Genomic DNA, 21,573 nt, shown 5'->3' with positions numbered 1-21,573 from the left:
ATTTGTTGTTCTGCTCGAACCGGACCCGCTATCTTCTCACTACTATTGAGGATTTCATTGAAATCCCCAATGACAACCCATGGCAAGGAATCAAGGTCGCTCAGATCCCTCAACAATTGCCAAGATCGATCCCGGTCACCTGTACGAGGATAGCCATAAAACCCCGTCAATCTCCAACGGGGGTTTCCAACACCACAATCTACAAAGAGATCCATATGATGCGCAGACACTGTCCCGATCGTTGCCTGAACATCATCAGTCCAAAACATCCCTAAACCACCAGATAGGCCATTACTCAATACTTCAAAAGCATGAGGAAAACCCAATGCAGCACGCAGGGCATTAAAATCAGATAACAAACTGATTTTGGTTTCACAAAGGAAAACTATTTGAGGACGATTTTGAGAGATGAGATCCTTCAAAGCCCTTGTTGTAGTATCGTTGCAGATCCCTCTACAATTCCAACTAAGCACATCCATATCCATGGCTGCAGATTTTGCTTTCTAGCAGACTAGAAAGTAAACCCTAGCAGAGCTCTGCTAGGTCAGAAAAGGAAATAGATAATTAAGTCACTATATGTTTTTATCTCTCATAAAGTCACTAAAATATAATATAAGAAATATTAATATTTGCAAAAATACCACCGCATTTTTATTGTTCATTATTTATGAAAATGCCACTACATCAAAACAGTTATCGTCGTTAATTGAAAAACTATTAGCAATGAACTAAAAAATTACTGCCCGATAACCAAAAAGCTATTGTCAATGAACAAAAAAGCTACTCTTATTATTTATGAAAGTAACCGTCATTCGTTAGAAAAATCATTTTTCATCATTCAAAAAAGCTATTGCCCCACAATGAAGAGTTGTTGCCAACAAACTGAAATGTTACTGTAATTCTCCAAAAAAGCTACTATCATTCACAATATTTTTCTCCTATATTCAGATTATTTGTGCATTGTCTCCCATTGAAACATTGGTCATCTAACTATGCATCAATTTCGAAGCAACGGTGACTGTTTTGGAATTTGTACGACTGCACGGTTAGATGTAAAACCTTAACCAATTTGACTATAATAATGATTTATTTTGTTTTATTTATAGTTATATGCAACTGGATCCACAACGTTCATCTCAGTTTCAATTAGTTACATCAGACTTATTCAGGTCTAATTCAAATATCCAATTCTCCTGGTTGAATTGTCTGAAGATTTTCAGGTTCTGTTGAGCATTAGTTTCTTGGGGTATTTCAATACTGTTTGCTCATGTGTAGCTTGTGTACAAACACTCTAAGAAGTCTTGTAAAGGTGCTGAGATCAAGCGAATGAGGCCATAAGCATAAGGAATACATTTTGCTAAATTGAGAGCAAGGCTTCTGTTTTGAGATTGCTTTCATTGATTAATGAAATAAAATAGGTTTGAATGTAAGAAGTTTTCTCTTGTTAGTAGCTAGCTAACTGTTTGCTATTTAAATTAGGTGGGTTTTGTTTAGATGAGACCGATTTAAAAGTTTGATTTGACACAAATGTACACCATTTTGAGTAAACATAGGGTAGGAAGGAATGGTCAAGAGGTGATTAAGTGTCTTTGCTCTTAGGATTTGGACATTGAGCTATTTGGCCTGGGATTTAGATTTGATGGTACTGAATTTTATAAGAAGCATTTGAGCAGGGTTTGGATGGAGCTCATGGGGATTAAAGCATTGTTGTTTCGTGATGGTTTGTTTGTGAAGTGAGAAATGGTTAATGCCCTTTAGGGTGTGATGTGCTCATATTTTCCTATATTTCTATGCCTCTTAATCTTGATATTTTTGTTTAGTTCTCCTTATTTATGATTCATTTACATGTTTTAGTGTTTTTGTAGGTTTGTTTTGTAGAAAGAAGAAAACAAGCTAGAATGAGCTAAGTAGGATTGGAAGGCAATTGCAATACCACGTTTCAGAATCTGCCTGTGCAGAACACCCAACTTCGCCAAATTACTGGGAGTTACCCAGATCGAATCAGACAATGAGCCTTATATCATTGGAAAGCTACGGACACTACTAGAATTTTTGCCTTTAACATCGGCCAGAAATCGATGTTAAAAAAAAATGTACCAATGTCTTAGTGGGTGATGTTAAATATCGGGAAATCCCAGACATCGGTTTTTAGCCGATGTTAAAAATGACTCTAAACATCAGTTTCTTATAAGCTCCCGATGTATAAAATGACTCTAGACATCGTTTGATTTATAAAAAACTGATTTTGTTTCCTACTATGACATCGCTTTACATAAGAAATTGATTTATATATCAGTATTAGACATAAGTTCTATAGATAGAACTGATGTCCTTTGTCATTTATAACATCAGTTTGTTATTTCAAGTTGTTGTGTTTTCGTTCTTTTTGCTTCAATTTCTATTTTAGAAGTGATTACTAAATCAGTTTCTTTGCTAGAGAAGTTTCACAATGAGAATACTAGTGGTAAGCAAAAGAAAATTCTCATTAATACTATTGATAAAAAGAGTACAAAGAGTAGGGAGAAGGGGACGTATGACCTAAACTTCTCCATATACAACAGCAAAAGAAAAGAACAAGATTGAAGTCTTCTAAATAAACCATAAGAAGACAAAAATGGTTTGTAGATACAGTAAAACAAAAAAAGAAAAAAATTGCAGTTTGTTACAAGATAAAAATACTTGTAACTTGAGTTTCCAGTCCTTGGTGTAGCTGCCAATGAACCTAGCCAAAATATGTGTCAATGAGTTGAGAACTAGTTTCATAGATATTCACTTAAATTGCAACTTCAAATCACAAAAAGTAGTTAAAGTAGAGGGCAATGACTTGATATAACAGTATGAAAGCGATATAAGAAAAAACAAAAATTTTACATAAAATTGTATCATTGAGCTGTAGCTAATAATATACACCTGCCTTGTTTGAGTGTGAATACATAGGCTACGTAAAGCCTAATCTTAGTAGCTTTGAATGGTAACATTTGAAGTTCTGCATTACCATTCATGGAAACCATGGAATTATATCTTTCCTGAAGACAAAATCTTATTGTTAGTCATGAATAGCAGAAATAGCCAAAGAAAGACAGAAGTTCCAGAGGCAAAGCACATAACGAACTGGAGGCTGCAGCGTGTGTTGCTGGGTTGATGCGCGCAGGCGGGGGGGGGGGGGGGGGCTGGGTGGCGGCAGAAAAAGAAGAAAATATTGTTTTTTTTTTCTTCTAGGGTTATGATTTTTTCGACGGGAAGAAGTAGTTTCTTTGAAAAATTAGGTTTTTTTTTTTTTGGCTATTGACTCTGAGCTTGCTGATAACGTGTTAAAGTAAAATGACAATTGGAATTGGTCTACTCATTTCATTTCATAGTCCCTTTATATAGGGATAGAATTACAACGGAAATATGAATTACATTAAATACATTGAATGCTGATTGATCTTTAATTGTGCTGATTGATGGTAATCGTTGATTCCTTGATTCCCTCTCCGTCAGTTGCTTTGACGAAGACACATAATCTGTTTTTCCTTTAACAAATATTGATATTTATTATATTTTGATGGTTTTATCAGGGAAAAAAAAGTAGTTCATTTAAGACCCATTTTAGATAAAATTGTTTCTCATAAGCCTCCCTTTTTTTTTTTTGTGTGAATAAAGTCAAATTGACTTGTCATAGATACTAGTGTAGGTATTGGGTTAATTTTGTCATTTTGATTAGAATCTAATTTGGATTGATGATTATCCTGATTGAAAAAGATGTCAAAACACAAAAAAACCACCATGTTCTTTTTTGTGCGTCTATACGTTGGCTTTTAACTCCTCATTTTCACCCTGTCTCATGCCTTTGAAGATTATGGACGTATTTGCTGATTTAGCTCATTCGCTGGAGCCCCGAAACTCCATGTGCTAACTAGGGTTTTTGTTGAGCTTGGTTTTGGAGCTTCTGGGTGTTTTTCGAAGCTTCGGAATGGTTGGCTTGGTGGGTATGTGGGCAAGTACATGTATTTCGTTTGTTAGTGATCCGAAGGAGATTTGGGATATGGCAGTCGTGATCCGGTGAAGGGAGATGGCTGGCAGAGAGTGAAGGGAAAAAAAAAACGCATGATATGACAGACTAAAATTACTCATTTACCCTTCAATATATATCATATGGCTAACGCCGTTATGAAGTTAGCGACTCCAAGTACCTATGTTAGATCAGGGGCGAAACCTCAAGTACCAATGTGATATTATTTAAACTTAAAATATCGAACTTACTAATGGACCAGAAGTCGAACACCATTTGCATTTTTTTTCCCAAAAACAAAAAAAAGTAGACTGCCTTAAAAAATAACAAAATCAGTAAAATGGATCTTTCGTGTCTTGACCAATTTTTTCAATTGTATGATTGAAATGCGCTAGAACGGATCAAATCCAGCATTACAAATTCTCAAAAAAAAAAAAAAAAAAAGAATCCAGCGTTACAAGACCGTAAAATGGGTGGAACTTAAACATAACCAATGCAACAACTAGGCCCATAAAGGGGCCCGAAATTGGGAAACCGAACTCACGGCTAAAGAAAAGATATATAAAAGCAAAGGGTTGGCCCCCCAAAACGAAACCAGTCTCCCGCCAAAAAAAAAAAAAAAAAAAAAACGAAACCAGTCTCGTCGACAAACCCTAAACCCCAAATTTCGAAGAAAAGAAAATTCCGCAGGCATGTCTTCCAGAGCCAGGGGTCCAAGGAATCGTGAAATCAAAGTGCTGCAGGCCGAAAAGCCTCTGTTAGTCCAGAAAAAGAATAAGTCTGGGGGTATGCTTTTCCTTGTTCATTGAAAATATCTACTTTTTCGTTTAGATTGTTCAATTTCGTCTTAGTTACATTCGATCTGAGAACAGCTTCCTAGTTTCTGCGAGGAACATCATCAGAAATTTTCGTTGGGTTGTTTTTGAATAGAAATTCAAGTGTTGTTTATATCTGAGGTGTAATTGTATGCGGATAGCTAAAATCTGTTCATCTTTGCATTTTAATTTTGTTTTACTTCTTTGTTGTGATTGGCAATTCAACTTTGAAACAGGCACCAAGTCAAACCAACCGAAGATAATCCCTTCTCCGCTCAACAAGGGTATATGTTATTTAGAGTTTGCGGCTTAAGTAATCTTTCGTTTACTGTACTCATTGTCTGTTTATCAGTGCTTTTTTACTTTATTTTACTTCTTTGTTGTTATTGACAATTGAACTTTGAAACAGGCACCAAGTTGAAAGGACCGAAGATTTCCACATCTCCTCTCCACAAGGGTACGTATATGTTATTTGTCAGGGTTTTCCACTTAAATAATCTTTGGTTTACTGTACTGGTTTGGTTTTGACATCATTGTCTGTTCATCAGAGCTTTTTTATTTGTTTTACTCCTTTATTGTTGTTGACAATTTAATTTTCAAACAGGCACCACGTCGAAAGGACCGAAGATTTCCACTTCTCCTCTCCACAAGGGTATATGTTATTTGTTAGAGTTTGTGACTTAAATAATTTTTGGTTCACTGCACTGGTTTTTTCGGGTTCAGCATCATCTTGAGTTCATATGTTTTTGATTTTATTTTTCTTTATTGTTATTATTATTATAATTTTTTTTTATATGTATTATTTGACCATTTCACTTCAAAACAGGCACCAAGTCAGAAGAATCCAAGTTATCCGCTGCACCTTCCCCCTCGGGTACGTTTTATTTGTTTAGAGTTTGCTCTTATTTTGCTTGGGTACTTGTTGAAGGAAAAAAGTTTTGGCAATAGCAATAATTAATCGATATAGTGTATATTTGGAGTCCACGTAATGATAAATGTTATTATCACAAGTGCCATGGAGGCACATATAACAAATTTAACACCAGATTGTACTTCTATTTGCTTTCTCTTACATTTTAGTCTTTATCTGACTATGTTAGCATGAACAGGTGACAACATTTGCCATGTCTACAAATATTGGCCCAGAACTCGTGGTAAGATTTTGATTTTTGTTTGTTTGTCAGGATTATTACGTGGGAGTTCCCTTTGGGGCTCAGTGTTATGATTTTCTTTTCTTTAACCAGCCATTCACCAGCCAAGTCATTTTAGTTTTTATGATACTTCTTTAGCTAAATCATTCTGGTTTATCTGGTCAATGCATGATGCCTACATTGATAAACCTGCAGTTAATGTCATGTTCTAAAATCATTTGTCTACTATATGTAGACATTTGCTATTCATATAGTTGGCTCTCTTGGGACGTTAAAGGCTCAAGTTTCAGTTGTGGGTCCAATCTTTCACCATTTGAATGGGGATGAAGTAAGCTAAAAATTGCTAAACACTTAAAAAATCAGTGGGAATTGCAGTTAGTTACCCGATAGTCCTACACCTTTATTATTTCCATCTTAATCAAACTGCCGCCTTGCTTTGCAATTTCTTGCAATCACTGGTATAGAAAACCCATCTCATGTGCAGATGTGGGTTCTAGGCTCAACATAATATAATATAAATAAAACAAACGTTTAGGTAACTCTTTCCCCCAACCCTTCTCCCTTTTATTTTCGTACCTCTCCAACTGTAGAGGTTTTCATTCACCCATTGCATCTGCAGCTTCTCCTTGCCTTTCCGGCTCTTTGATCAATTTGTGATTGAAGACGTTATCTGGTGTCATATTGGTTTGTTCATGATGCATACTCGAGTATATTTTAGGATAATTTTTTATCCATCTGAGTCGTTAAACTGATTGTTGATTTGATGACACTAATGATGTATTTTTCATGATACTATGTTGTGTTTGCTGTACTGGTTTTAAGGTTGGTTATTAATTTTTAGTAAGTTTTTTTTTTTTTTTTTTTTGTTCTTTTGATTAATTATTTTTCATTTACAAATGCTGCTGTGAAACAGACGGCAAGGCAGTAGAACCAGAGATTTACACAGGTATGTTTGTGTTTTTAGACTTCGCGAATAAACTAATCTTGGAATTGCATAGTCAATTGTGTTATTTAAGGGAAAACTCATGTTTAATTTGAGAGAACCGAAATACCAGACCGAACAATTTTTGGAGATAACTTCTCTAGCCAAGTCTTGTATATAGTCCACTGATAAAGTTCTTTGATGGGATTATAGATCATTTTGCATTTCAGCTCATGTTTCACCAGCCAGACGTTTATTTTTTCTCATATTGTACTTTCAGTGCCATGTGATCACAGTTCTGCTTGTGGTTTTGGTTTTGACATTGTTACTTATTCATTTTCTCTTTTGTTTTAGTGTCGGTGCCTTCTGAATGCGACATGGTCGAGATGGTCATAGCTCCATGTAAGCTTTTAGATTTTGTTCCATGGTTTGTGAGAAATATCATTTGGGAATTTCCTTGTGCTCTCGTGTTGAGGGGAATAATTGTTTCTGTGCTTTCGCGTTTTTTATTTTTTATTTTATTTTTTAAATTTGGTTTTCTCAAGATACACTTCTCCTTAACCAGCCTATTCATTTTGGTTTTTGTATCATGTATGTCTGTAGTAGAATAATTATTGTAGTTATATATTTCTTTTCCCGCCAATTTGTTTGTGTCTATCTGGTCCATGCATAGATGACTCTTGATATAGTGTATCTGTCGTTGGGTTCATTGATCTTATTTCATTTGAAGTGCTTTATTTATTGTAATTTTATTCAGAGATTCATTCTTGTTTTTCTTTTGAAACAACATCGATACGTCTGGTACTATCTAGTATAGTCCATATGGTCTTGGTTTTGACATCATAAGAATTTGATATTTATACCTATGAATGGGGTGGCAATGCAGAATAGCAAGTTTATTAGTGGTTGTATGTCCCGCGAGCCTCGTATGACATGCACATACAGCTACACACAAATCTATACCTGTTTGGAATTCTCTAACATTTTCTAAAAATTTACACCGTACCCCCACCATTTTAGCTTAATTGACTTGGGACATGAAGGAATACGTGACGTTTTGTCCAATTTTTCACCCTTACATTGTGCATGTGTGAACAGAGTTAAAGAAGATTAGAAAGGTCAAGATACACTTAAAATATTCGGGGGATGGGCAGTATGTCACCTAAAATTCTTGCACTTCCATTTCCATTTCTATGCAATTTGTAGTAGTCTCCATTGTGTGCTGATGTTGCCAATGTGAACCCCCTTTATTTTAATTCTTTCCAATTGCTATTGCCCACTCTGCTTCCCTGGGAACACTCACCCTTCTCTCTGTTTCTTTATGTTTCCAAGCCTAATCGTTTTGATTCAGCCTCTGCATTTGCAAGTTCTTTGAGTTTGTTGGTCTATTTGTTATGCTTTTGACTATTGTTTTTGGTTGTGGTTTTGTGAGTTTGTTGGGCTTCTATTTCTGAAGAATCCTGATTTTCAGTTTTGATTTGTTTTCTCTTTTTTGTGTTTTTTTTAAATATTTTTTTTTCCTTTTACTAAAGATAATGTCTCCTTGGGCGACATTTAATAATATGAACTTGATAGTTTTTGGTTTTGGTCTGTGCATATGATCCTTAGCTGATATACTTGACAAAGGAATACATTATTTAGTGTACTGTAGTTGTTTTTGCAGCTCCTCCTCTTTCATCATACATGTATTTTTCTTTTGTTATGGCATATTCGGTCACTACTGGTTTTTGTGTTTTGACATCATTACTTACTCGTGTTCTTCTTTTGCTACCACAAACAGTTCCTGATGTTATGCGTCCCGACTCCGATTTTGGTTATGATGGTAAGATTTTGATTTTTGTTCGAGTGTGTTTTAAGAATATTTGGAGTTATCTTTTAAGGTGGTGGTGGTTATTTTTTTCTGTGGGGTTATTGGGCAGATAATCCTAGTTTGAAGTTAAACTTTACCAGTCGAGTCATTTTGGTTTTTAGGTCATATATAGCTGACGTAAAATAGTGTAGTTTATTAAGATAACCTCTCCAGTCAAAACTTTGGTTTGTCTCATCTATGCATCACATAGTCGACAAGCAATGTAGAGTAACTATCTGTTGAAGGAAACATAGATCTTATTGCATTGGCAGGATTGTTTTGACGCAATATTTGATGCATCTACCATCCAATGTCATGTAGGTGCAGTCCTGATGTCTAGGGGTTTGATATCATTTATACATATTTGTGTGTATTAAATATGTAATTGGTATTTTACTGTGTGAAACAGGTAGCGATGTAGAACCCCTACTGTCACTCCCAGGTATGCTTCTGTTTTTTTATTTTCGGTTACTTGGAATTTGCTTGGGTGTTTCTGTTAGAAGGAAAATAAGTTTTTTAGTAGATTACTACACAATCCACCTCATATCTTTGGTGGTATTTCTGCACACCCATGTCTCATTTTTGACAACCTGCAAAACACCTTTACCGTTTGCTTGATTGACTTATGTCAGTCTTACAAGAATTTCCAAATGTGCACCATGTAAATTTAATTAGGGGAGTGAAATTCCATTGGAATTTTACAATCCACTGTTTCATTTTGTGGGTTTTCCAAATGTGTGCTATGTAAATTTAGTTAGGGAAGTGAAATTCACATTCCACACTCCATGTTTTCTTTTTTCAGTAACTTACTTTTTGTCCTTATGTAAGAATTAACCAAAAAAAGGAAAAGAGTAGATTACAAATTAGAGGGAATTTCATTCTCCTTTAAATGGAATAATAAAGAGTGTCATTTCAATATGGCTAATTGCAATTTATTCCTCGACTGACTTACGCGTGACCATCTTACAGAATTCGGAGATTTTCCTACTTCTTCGCCGGATATATTCTATGGTCCTCGGTGAGCGGTGTGCAGTGATGGTAACCTAGAGTTTGCTATGGCCGTATTTATTCAACTTATCTGTGAGACTAATTTAGTACTGAAGACTATTTTAGTAACTAAAATGTTTGTGAGAAAATTCTGCTAATGGACATATGTAAATGTTGACATGTAATGTAACATGTCATCTGGAACATCAGTATCCTTGTTTTGGAGTTCGGGATGATTGAGTTATTATTATTTTTATTTGTCTGTTAGTCCATAATTGAAGCGCGAGTCTACATGTTTCATATTATTTTACCAATCGGGAGTGGCTTTAGATGTTTCAAACACATGATCTAATGTTCCATTTCCCATTAGTTAATAGTGATGATGATCGCGAGGATCTAATTAGCTGGTTAGTTATATATGAGATAATATGCTTTAACGGCTTGTCTAGCCAAATTCAAAATTGCAAGTTGTTTCTCTTGTATTTGATTAGGCCTGGGACGGTTCGGTTTAAAAAAAAAAGAAAAAAAAAAATAATCGCAACTGAACTGCAGGAGTTGTTTTCGGGTCGGGTTTGTTAAAATTTAAGGTTGGAACCGATGACAAACCAAACCGTTTTCATTCGGGTCGGTTTTGAAACTGCAAAAACAGCCAATTGTCAAAGTGCAAAACTGAAACATATTTCTTCCAAATTGGGCAACTGAAACTCACTGTTTTTGACCATCACAGGGTACAAAAGTGTATAAAACTGAAATTCACCCTTCTCTAGCTCATGAATGCCATCAATTGATCAAAGAATGAGATTAAGCTAAAGCATTGTGCTTATTTGCTACCCTTCTCTAGCAGCATATCTGCCATATCAAGCAATTACAGACTTACAATATTACACAATTAAGCAGCATATCAAGCAATAATCAAACTAGAAGAACAACAAACTGTCAAACTATGAAACTGAAATAAAATGAGTAGTAGAGTACAGCAGCATTATTAAAGGCTGAAATATAAATGAAATAAAGACAGCAAGCATTCAAGTGATTCAACAAGTTCAACAAACAATCAAACAATCAAGTTCTGAAATAACAATGACAAAAAATGCAGCAAACAATCAAACTATCAAACATCTTCTAGACTTCCACAATTCCACTTCCAAGTTACATTCTTGATTCTTCCATAGTTCCAACTTCCAAACACAACCTGCTGCAACCCAAAACAAATAATAAAATAAAAAAACCAGTAAGTTCACCAACTCACCAAGTCCAGAACTGATCAAACTCATCAAAGAATGCAAAGTGAGAAACAGCAACTCAGCAAGTGAGCAAACCGGAGCTTATTTTTTTTTTCACACCCCTAGTCTTTGACACTTATTTAGAAGATTTTGATGCATCACTACTCTTTGAAGGTTTGGAAGACTTTGTAGCCTTTCGGCTTTGTTGAGTGGCATGAGTTTCTTCAACTTCTACCGCTGCACCTGCATTGGCCTTCTCCAATCTCTTTCTCTCTTCTTCTGCTTGTTCTACATAAGTGCAAACAAGCAAAGAATAGTTCACATAATTAAAGGCTTGAAGTTGCAAAAAGAAGCTAATCAAGTTATGCAATAACAGTTCACAATATTAAGTAAAAAATGCAAGTAAGTTACAATGTTACATACCTTTTTCAACATCCTCGAACCACCCCATTTCCTCAATGGTTGGAATATATTCTAACCCCATTATTGCATCAGATTTGAACCAATTTTGGAGGCAGATTAGGGCTTCAACAGTTCTAGGAGTTAATGAACTCCGATGAGGATCAATTACCCTCTTCCCTGTGTTGAAACTACTCTCACTAGCTACTATTGAAACTTGGATTGCTAAAGCATCCCTTGCCACAGCTTGCAAGTTAGGATACTTTGAACCATTAAGTCTCCACCAATCCAAAATCTTCCAAGTTTCATTGTCTTGAGGCTTCCCTAAGGGATCAAGCAAGTATCTATCAACCTCTCCTCCAACCACCACTGCCTCACCTTCAAACTGCTTGTTCCGCAAGTCTAGCATAGCAGCCCTCTTCCTGGTTAACCCTCCTGTGGGCACACTTGGTGTTGGTCTGCTGCTAGGGCCTTTTCCCACATTTCTTTTCCTCTTTGATGCAATCTGATCACTGTTAGAAGTTGCATACAGATCACATAACTCCAGCACAAGCTGTTTCACTTCATCTGATCTCCTCTTAATCTCTTCCTATGTTACCAGACCATTGATTGATGAATACATTTGGTTGTTGTTTAATTTTCATATATTGGCACCAGTCCCTAACATGCCATATATTTGGGGAGACGATATTGCTTCATAAATTTCAATGGGAATAATAGAACAATCTATACCATTGATGTGTCTCCAACAACAACGATATTGTTATGACACTAACAGAATTTACTTTCCAGGTTTTCGCCAGCAAACATTGAGCTCATGTTTAGCAAGTATGCTCGTACGGTTCCTGACAAGTTCACTCTAGGAGAGCTTTGGGACATGACTGAGGGTAACAGAGTTTCATATGACTTCTTTGGATGGTAGTTATTTTAGGCTTTTATTTATATTTTTATTTATTATACATTTGTCCGTACCATTTAAGTTTTGGTTCTTCACCGTTACTATGTGTGAGTTTAAATTTCGCAGGATTGCAAGTAAGCTGGAATGGGGACTTCTGTATGTTCTTGCAAGGGATGAAGGAGGGTTTTCTATCTAAAGAAGCTGTGAGACGCTGCTTTGATGAGGAGGGTTTTCTTTACCGTGCCAAGATGAATGCAAGTGCTGAAGCTAAGATGGGCTGAAGAATACTTTGTACTACTTGAATTTATGTATATATTTTTCTGCTTTGAGATGTTAGAGCTGTAATAAATCGAGGGATGATCCTTCAGCACATAAGGCTGATGACCATCAGTTTCATGTTTCATAGAAATAGAAGACTCTACTTTATGATTTTGCATGTATATTCGAACAATGGCAGTAGGATAAATGAAAATTTACTTTTCACTTCAAGGAAATTGAATCGGATGAACATCAAAACAGAGGAAAATATAATTAATCCTGGAAGATTCTTCAAGAAACATAGTACAATGGGTTGGGAAGTTTGAATGTCCTTTTGGCTCTTTGGAAGTCCCTCAATGCTGCTATATTGGTCTCCCAATATGCCCCAAACTCTGTATCCACCAACCGTCAATTTTTTCCTCACATCAGCTTTGAAATCTTGCACCCCCTTCACTTCATCCTCAGGACCCCTGTACCCAAAAGCAAATCAAGCACAAGATTTGACCTCTATACATTATGTGAATGAGTGAGAGAAGAACTGACCTTAAAATGAGACTTGTCCACCCATAGAAGCCAACATGGAGAAGGTTGTTTATTGTGGCTGATCTAAGATGCTCCCTCCTTGAAGAAACCAAAATGATATGCAGCCCTCTGGCTTTGATCTCATTGAAGAGTTTGAGCAAGTGTTCCAAAGCAGGTGCCTTGCCATGGCTCATCCACTCCTCCAAAGCAGTCAGGTTCAACTTCTCACCCCTAGTACCCAATAAAAAGAAAAATGTTTACTAAATCAGCAGCCTTAAGCCTGAAACATACTCTTATTAAACAATCTGATATTATATGTGTATCAATAATTCAATTCACCAACAATAATGTAATTATAGGTTTACAAGAATCTAAATCATCTGTTCTGACTGTTTTGGATGAAACTTACTTACCCGAAATGATGTCCCTTGTAGTAAGGCACAGTAGAGAGCAGTGTATCATCAATGTCAAAAATCCATACATCTCTACCATCATTCTTCAAATTACAGCTAGTGCTTAGATACACAATGGACTCCTCAATAGCCCTTTCTGAGTCCACCTTGTACTGAGTCGAAGTAACATATTTTCCAACGTATCCTATGCACTCTTCAGGCACCACTTGGAACTCTCTAATGTTGTGCAGCTCTACATTCATCCTCCAGCTCTCACAGTAATTCTTCAAGCTGATCTTCATCCCATTCCTGGTTCTCTGATTCAAAATGTTCCACTCGGACTCTGCTACTGTTAGAGTAACAAAGAAACTCAAAAAAACAGAAGTGGCATAGATTTCCGCCCATTTTGGCAATAATAATGGACTAATGTCCAAAGATACAAATAGACTAATAGAGGGAGATAGAAGGTGGGTTTATGTAGCTCTTGGCACATGGAAATTGAACCAAGAAAGCGAGGTCACATGGGGTTTTGGAACAAGTACTTGACTTGTTCTAACAATCACATGGTCAGGTTGGCAAATGCCTTCATTCCCTTTTTGTTTTTGCTCATCTAATGCTATTATTTTCTTTCATCAACTGTCATCCCATTCATTACAACGGGTTTATAATTTTTAGGTAGAAAAGACAAGAATGGTTAATGCTCATTATCAATAATCATTCATTACAGCTGGTTAGGGAGTTTTGATTTATTTTGGAGAAAACACCAAGCACTTGAAGCTGTCAAAGTGGCGAGGCACTGTGCTGCAATGCACAGTGGGAACATTTCACATGCGCCGAAGGGGTTTATTTTGAGCCTAGGAAGCCTTTGGATTCCCCTTGACAAAGTCAACAAAAAAAAAAAAAAAACACTTGAAGCACTCCCAAGTTTAATGCCAATTCAAATGAACCAACCATGCCAGAAAATTAAAAAAGAACTCTCAATTTGAAGTAGAAAACTAACCATGAAAATATCTAGAGCAAAACAACTTTTCAAGTTTACACAAAATATAAGACCCGTTAAACAAAACTGTCAAATTTGGGGGATGTCTATTATCAAACAAAAAAAGGACAACCCCAAGATCTGTCTTGTGCAGAGAGATGGAGATGGTAGCACTTAAACGATAGCATTTGCAGCACTGGCAATCCTAGGCCACAGATCAGCACACTCCTTCCCAATAAGACCAGTAATTGCAGATCCTAAACAAGCAAACAGCAACCAGCAACCAATAAGATAACGTGACAAATCTAGTCAAGTAAAAACTAGATATCTTTAAACAGAATTTGGAAAGAAAGATAGGATATGCAAGTTAAATTTGACCTGTACCTTTCATTTCTCCCTTAGGATTAACAATAACACCAGCATTATCTGCAAATGAACAGTAGAAAAACTAGTGATGAACATTCAAGTGTAATGAAAGATTATCCATACATGAATGTAAGCATCTATGTCAGAGACTGAGCAAATCAACCCAACAAGAGGAGTTAACTTGTACAGACTGAGCAAATCAACCCATACATTACTGTAAGCATCTATGTCACAGACTGAGCAAATCAACCCAACAAGAGGAGTTAACTTGTACAGAAACTTTCTACCTACAAATATAATCAAGTAATTGCAACCTAACAAGAGGACCAAACCAAAGCACTAAAAAAGGACAATATAATCAAGAATTTGCAACCTATACTGACCTTCGAAGTACATGAAGACACCATCCTTTTGGTGCCATGGCTTGCGCTGCCTCCAAATGACAGCTGGCAGGACCTTCTTCATCAGATCAGGCTTACCCTTCTTGACAGTGCCTACGACCATGTCCCCAACGCAAGCAGATGGCAACAGATTTGGATGACCCTTGATTCCCTTGACTTAGATGATGTACAGGTTCTTAGCTCCTGTATTGTCAGCACAGTTCACTGTGGCTGCCACTGGCAGACCCAGTGACATCCTGAACTTGTTTCCAGTGGATCCTCCGCGTCCTAAACCATATCAAACCAAAATCAAAATCACATCAAAACACAGTGAACACATTTCATTTATTACATCGCAACTGTTCCAATCAAAGAAACAGATTCAATACAAAAGTGTGGATTACATAGTAACCCATTAACTGAGAAATCAAAGCTTCAAGAACCCATTTCCTTGCATTTTAGAAGCTTATCAGATTAACCAAAGACAGATTCACAACGCAATTTTATTCTAAAATTCCCAGTTTCATAAAATAATATATGCTGGGGTTGCTATCAGATTATGAAAGCAAAAGCTAAATCAACATACCGAACACGCATTTCATCATTGTGTTCATACGATTTCTCAGTAATCAAATGAATACTTTGCACTGGATCATCAAAGATAAAAGCAGTACCATTTATAGACTTATAGTACCCTTAGGTGGTAAACATTTCATCAGTCATAAGATGCCATGAAGGAACTTGTGTTTGTCATCTCTGTGGTTAGAGACTTCAATACACTACATATCTCTGATGTTCTGGGTTGCACTGGATCATCAAAGAGAAAAGCATGCACCTGATTCCTGACTTCAATCCAACTGCAGCCGGGTTGCTTGTCTGTATCACTTTCCTTCATTAACACCCTGACTCTCTCAACCTCATCCCATCTGCCTGCCTCAGCATGCATGTTCGATAAGAGTACATAATTTGAAGCTTTATCAGGTTCAAGTTCTAAAAGCTTCTCGGTAGCATACTTGCCAAATTGTAAATTTCGGTGTATCCTGGAAGCTCCAAGCAATGCACCCCATATTCTGGCAGTTGCCTTGATCTTCATATCCCTTACCATTTCAAAGGCTTCCTCTAACCTTCCTGCACGGCCAAGCAAGTCAACCATGCAAGCATAGTGTTCGGCTACAGGTTCAATAAGGTGAACTTCAGTCATGCTCTTAAACAGTTTTAATCCCTGATCAACCAGCCCACTGTGACTGCATGCAGACAACACCCCAACAAAGGTCACTTGATCTGGATTCACCCCTTCTATTAGCATCTCTTGAAAGAGTGCTACTGCCTCTTTACCATATCCATTTAGAGCATACCCAGATATCAAAGAATTCCAAGAAACAATATCGCCATGATTGATATCTTCAAACACAAGATTAGCATTTGCAACCATTCCACATTTAGCATACATGGTAATCAGGGCATTGCTGACAAACAAATCACTTAGATAGCCGGTCTTCACAACCATTTGGTGAAGTTGCCTTCCCAGTCGAAAAGCTGCAAGATTGGCACATGCACTTAGTCCACATGAAAAAGTTGACTGATCAAGCCTCTTTCCTTCCTGTCCCATAATCACAATACTCTTCAGTGCATCCAGATATAACCCGTTCTGCACATAACCTGTAATTAGAGAATTCCAAGAAACTATGTTCTTCTCCCCCATCTCCTCAAAGATTTGAAGTGCTTTGTCCATCTCCCCTACTTGAGCATAACCAGTAATCATAGTATTCCAAGAAACTACATCCTTGTTGGTCATGTTTCTGAAAAGAGATAGAGCTTCAACCATTCTGCCACACTGAGCATAGCCTGCAATCATGGTGTTCCAACAAACAACATCAGGCATGGCAATCTGATTGAAGATCTGACTTGCTTCATCCATCCTTCCATTATGAGCATATCCAGATATCATTGCTGTTTGTGCTGCAATGTTCCTGTACGGCATCCGGTTGAGCAACTGCCTTGCTTCGTCAAGCTTGCCAACGCGAACATACCCATTGATCATTGTAGTCCATGACACTGAATCCATCTCCGGCATATCCCTGAATATTTCAGCAGCCTTGTCAATTCGGCGGTCTTGTACATAGGCTGCAAGCATTGCATTCCAAGCAACCACATTTCTACTCGGCATCTTCTCAAACAGATCCTCCGCCTGCGCAATCTTCCCATTTTGCGCAAACCCACACAACATTGTCACCCACGAAACAACATTAGGCTCCGGAATCTTCTCAAAAAACTTCCAAGCATTATCCAACTCACCAACCTGAACAAATCCATCCAGCATCAAATTCCACGAAACCACATTCCTCTCCGGCATCTCCTCAAAAAACTCCACCCCCAAACACATCTCCCCATTCTTGGTATACCCCGCTAGCATCGAATTCCAAGAAACTAAATTCTTCACCGGCATTTCATCAAACATTCTCTTCGCTTCCTCAAACCTCCCCTTCTTCCCATACCCTGCAATCATGGCATTCCAACAAGCCGGGTCCCGCTTATCCGGAAGCAAACTGAACAGCTGTCTGGCTCTGTCAAGCTCGCCGTTACGTGTGTAGCAAGTAATCATCAAAGTCCAAGAGAAAAGGTCTCTTTGTGGCATGGTAACAAAAAGCCCATAAGCATCCTCCACCATATTACTGTGCAGGTACCCTGCAATCATAGTGTTCCAAGAAACCAAGTTTCTGTGAGACATATTATCGAACAGCTGGCGTGCATGGCCGAGTCTACCGTTCTTGGCGTAGGCGGAGATCATGGAGTTGTATGTGACGGTGTTCCTTTGAGTCATTTGTGAGAAAAGTTTGACTGCTTCGTCGATTCGGCCCGACTTCCCCAACTGGGTAATCTTGAGATTTTGGAGAAAGACTTGGCTGCCCTTTTCACCAATTGCTCTGGTCGTCATTGTCTTTTACTGCATGCACTTGTTGCAACAAGCCACACAGGTGAATCCCTTCCCCCAGCACATGTTCAAGCTCAAGTCAGCAATATTGGCATGCCTAACATATAGTGGAAATTCTTATAAAGCAACCCAAGAATTTGGTCTTGGTTATTATGCATGGGTGTTGGTTGAAGTGGATATTCTTACTGATTTACCAACATGTTTTTTTTTTATCTTTTTCGATAAAGAAAGAAAATTACAAACAAAACCCCCCGAGAACAATCGCCCCCCCCCCCCCCCCCCCCAAAAAAGATCAAACTGGAAGGCATTGCTGGAGGAAAGGAGCAACTGAGAAATCCAAACTGAATGAGAAAGCAAAGGAAAGGAAATGCCCTAAAATCCTAAATTAGCCAGGTTGTCAGCCAAAAAATTGGCCTCAAGCCAAGCATGACAGAAGGTGACCGAGGCAAAATGGTGTGTGAGCTCCATAATGTTTTGAAGAGCAAATTTGATTCGCCAAGGGGTAGAGGTTGGAGAGGGTCACTCATTGTTTTGAAGTTCGAATCGACTATGAAAAATTGCCTCAAAAGTTTATTTGTGGTTTTTTTTTTGTATCTCGACTATGAAAAGTTGCCCCGACTATGAAAAGTTGTCTCAGGTGTACATTTATGAGTCGTAAGCATTTTGGATCAATTTCTTCGAAAAAAGAATGAGGTCCTCCTGAGCAGTCACAGGTACAAATCACAACTACTAGTAATCCTACTACTAGTGTTCGGAAAATTACACCAAATAGTTCCATTGTTGCCTCTCTAGCATACTCCATTGGAGAAAATTGCAACAAGTGAGGTTGTGTCTAGGTTGTGAATAAATTGCCTACCTGTACTAACTTGAGCCTACTGGTTAATGCTCATTACTAAGCATCTTTAGAACTGATTAGGGACTTTTGATTCATTTTGAAGAAAACACCAAGAATTAGAAGAACTTCCAAGTTTAGATATGAACCAACCATGAAAATAAAATAAAATAAAAAATCTCAATTCCAAGTCTACTCCATTCAGATAACTAACCACGAGAATATCCAGAGCAAAACATCTTTTCAAGTTTACACAAAATATAATACCCATTAAACAAAACTCTGTCAAATTTGGGGGATTGTCTATTATCAAACAAAAAACGGACCAAAACCAAAATCTGTCTTGTGCAGAGAGATGGAGACGCCAAGACGGTATCACTTAAACAATGGCATTAGCAGCACTGGCAATCCTTGGCCATAGATCAGCACACTCCTTCCCAATAGGACCAGTAATTGCAGACCCTAAGAAAACAAAAAGCAACCAATTAGATAGGGTGACTAATCTAGTCAAGTAAAGCCTAAAGATTTTCATATAGATAAAAGTTCGGAAAGAAAGAAAGATTATGCAAGTTAAATAATGAGCTGTACCTTTCATTTCTCCCTTTGGATTGACAATAACACCAGCATTATCTGCAAATGAAGAACAGAAGCAAAATAAGTGACGAACATTCAAGTATAAATGAAAGATTATCCATACAATACAATGCTGCAAGCATCCATGTCAATTTGACAGACTGAGCAAAACAACCCAACGAGAGCTAACTTATATAAATGTATACACTGTTGAAATGCCTACAGAATATGTTGGGACCAGATGTAACAGATGAGGCATGAAAAGCAAAATTACACCTGTAACGATGGGCACTATCAGTTTTCCAGATTTGTAACCGTATCAACCACCAGATAATGAGGATACTTGACTTAATCTGGTAATCTTAGAGCTACTGTCACTCGCAATTGGAATAAACACAAAATAAACAAGCATTTTACTGCATAGAAATCTTCCAGACACAATAGACAACTGGCATCCTCAATCAACACATGACCATAGGTGCAGTTAGGGAATGTGCAATGTTTTGGGTACCTAAAGAATATGTTGGGACCAGATGTAACAGATGTGAGCATGTAAAGCAAAATTACACCTGTAACGATGGGCACTATCAATTTTCCAGATTTGTAACCGTATCAACCACAAGAAAATGAGGATACTTGACTTAATCTGGTATCTTATAGCTACTTTACAGTCACTCTAAACAAACAAAACAAACAAGCATTTTGCCGCATACTAATCAGTCCTAGCAATAATCATTAAAACAACTATTTCATGCCTAAACAGATATGTCGTGTCCAAATGGAGCAGAGGTGAGCATAAAAGCAGAAGCACTTCTGCAACGATGAACACTATCCTTTTTCCAGACGCGTAACTGCATCAACCACTAGTTAAGGAGGATACCTGACTTGTGTCTGGTTACAACAAAATCTTTTCCGCAGTTCAACTTAACACAGCTAGTTGGACAACAAAAAACAAAGCGCAGACCAGAAACTGCATAAAAATTCAAAACATTGTACCTAACAGAAATGTAAAGCCCAAATGGAGCAGATGTGAGCATAAGAGCAAGCACACCTGTAACGATGGGCACTATTATCATTTTTCCAAACTCGTAACTGTATCAACCACAACATAAGGAGGATACCTGACTTATGTCTGGTCATTTCACTCAACCACCGAGACACACCAAACAAAAACCAATAAAGTTTCAATTTTGATCAACCACCACAAAGTGTGTCAAAAGTGAAAGAAGACTCATCTAACCACACGTGTAACGGAAACAACATGTATCGAATTACGAAAAGCGAAATTCTATACAGAAGAGAACCCACTCAATTAATATTCGAAGAATATTAATGTAGCTGGTCTCAGGTACATAACTACAATAACAGAGATATGCACACATTCAACACTGCTGAACCAGCATTGTTTTCTCAGATTATACACAGCTAAAAATCAACAGTTAACAAAGGATTCCAGCTTCAGAATATGCTTATGATCTCTACTCTAATCAACCAAATCATATAAAAACACACTCGGCATTTCGGCAAATCAACCAAAGCATTTCGGTAAAAGCTACTACACAACCAAGTAAAAGCTACTGACCTTCGAAGTACATGAAGACACCATCCTTTCGGCGCCAGGGCTTGCGCTGCCTGACAATGACAGCCGGGAGGACCTTCTTCCTCAAATCAGGCTTACCCTTCTTGACAGTGGCCATGACCATGTCACCGACGCAAGCAGACGGCAACCGATTCAGACGACCCTTGATTCCCTTCACTGAGATGATGTACAGGTTCTTCGCCCCGGTATTGTCAGCACAGTTCACCGTCGCCGCCACCGGTAGACCCAGTGACATCCTGAACTTGTTCCCAGCCGATCCTCCGCGTCCTACACAAAACCAAACATCAAAATCAAAAATGAAGAGAAGAAGAAGAAGAAGGATAAAGGGAGGAGGAGGAGGGGGACTGACCTCGCTTCGACATTTTGGGGGGCTGCTGCTCAAAACGAGAGACTGAGGAGCGATTAGGGTTTTAGAGATAGCTATATAGACGGCGGCCTAGGGTTTTCAGCGAGGTCGAAGATTGTCAAATTCCAATTCACTCCAGGATTTTTTCTTGAATT

The 21,573-nt window shown here is 37.7% G+C and overlaps 3 protein-coding genes and 2 pseudogenes across 5 annotated transcripts; 1 reads left to right on the top strand and 4 right to left on the bottom strand.

Moving 5' to 3' along the window:
• Positions 1 to 4,583: 4,583 nt before the first annotated feature.
• LOC133710368 (uncharacterized) lies at positions 4,584 to 9,993 on the top strand. 2 transcript variants are annotated; one of them, XM_062136425.1, is made up of 11 exons: positions 4,586 to 4,780; positions 5,046 to 5,093; positions 5,219 to 5,266; positions 5,414 to 5,461; positions 5,636 to 5,683; positions 5,919 to 5,963; positions 6,874 to 6,906; positions 7,237 to 7,284; positions 8,663 to 8,704; positions 9,141 to 9,173; positions 9,701 to 9,993. In XM_062136425.1, the coding sequence occupies exons 1-11, from the start codon at positions 4,687 to 4,689 to the stop codon at positions 9,751 to 9,753; spliced, it is 540 nt and encodes a 179-aa protein (XP_061992409.1). In that variant the 5' UTR covers positions 4,586 to 4,686; the 3' UTR covers positions 9,754 to 9,993. The 2 variants fall into 2 exon arrangements, with proteins under 2 accessions (XP_061992410.1, XP_061992409.1); XM_062136426.1 differs by lacking the exon at positions 5,414 to 5,461 and having other exon boundaries at positions 4,584 to 4,780.
• A 2,662-nt stretch (positions 9,994 to 12,655) lies between these two features.
• Positions 12,656 to 14,020, bottom strand: LOC133711784 (acid phosphatase 1-like; annotated as a pseudogene).
• Positions 14,021 to 14,369: 349 nt separating this feature from the next.
• Positions 14,370 to 15,391, bottom strand: LOC133710370 (large ribosomal subunit protein uL14x/uL14z/uL14y-like; annotated as a pseudogene).
• On the bottom strand, positions 15,287 to 18,312 carry LOC133710365 (pentatricopeptide repeat-containing protein At4g02750-like). Of its 2 annotated transcripts, none has more exons than XM_062136419.1 (2): positions 15,810 to 18,311; positions 15,287 to 15,423 (listed from the first exon to the last, which is right to left on the bottom strand). In XM_062136419.1, the coding sequence occupies exon 1, from the start codon at positions 18,068 to 18,070 to the stop codon at positions 15,851 to 15,853; it is 2,220 nt and encodes a 739-aa protein (XP_061992403.1). In that variant the 5' UTR covers positions 18,071 to 18,311; the 3' UTR covers positions 15,287 to 15,423; positions 15,810 to 15,850. The 2 variants fall into 2 exon arrangements, with proteins under 2 accessions (XP_061992403.1, XP_061992404.1); XM_062136420.1 differs by having other exon boundaries at positions 15,297 to 15,423; positions 15,830 to 18,312.
• Positions 18,313 to 19,081: 769 nt separating this feature from the next.
• Positions 19,082 to 21,573, bottom strand: LOC133712240 (large ribosomal subunit protein uL14x/uL14z/uL14y). The gene is made up of 4 exons (XM_062138354.1): positions 21,422 to 21,573; positions 21,055 to 21,339; positions 19,488 to 19,529; positions 19,082 to 19,361 (listed from the first exon to the last, which is right to left on the bottom strand). Exons 1-4 carry the CDS (start codon positions 21,432 to 21,434, stop codon positions 19,279 to 19,281), a joined length of 423 nt encoding a protein of 140 aa, XP_061994338.1. The 5' UTR covers positions 21,435 to 21,573; the 3' UTR covers positions 19,082 to 19,278.

This window comes from Rosa rugosa, chromosome 5 (genome assembly GCF_958449725.1).
Source record: "Rosa rugosa chromosome 5, drRosRugo1.1, whole genome shotgun sequence".
NCBI classification, from domain to species: domain Eukaryota; kingdom Viridiplantae; phylum Streptophyta; class Magnoliopsida; order Rosales; family Rosaceae; genus Rosa; species Rosa rugosa.
This window is presented reverse-complemented; position numbering and strand designations above follow the sequence as displayed.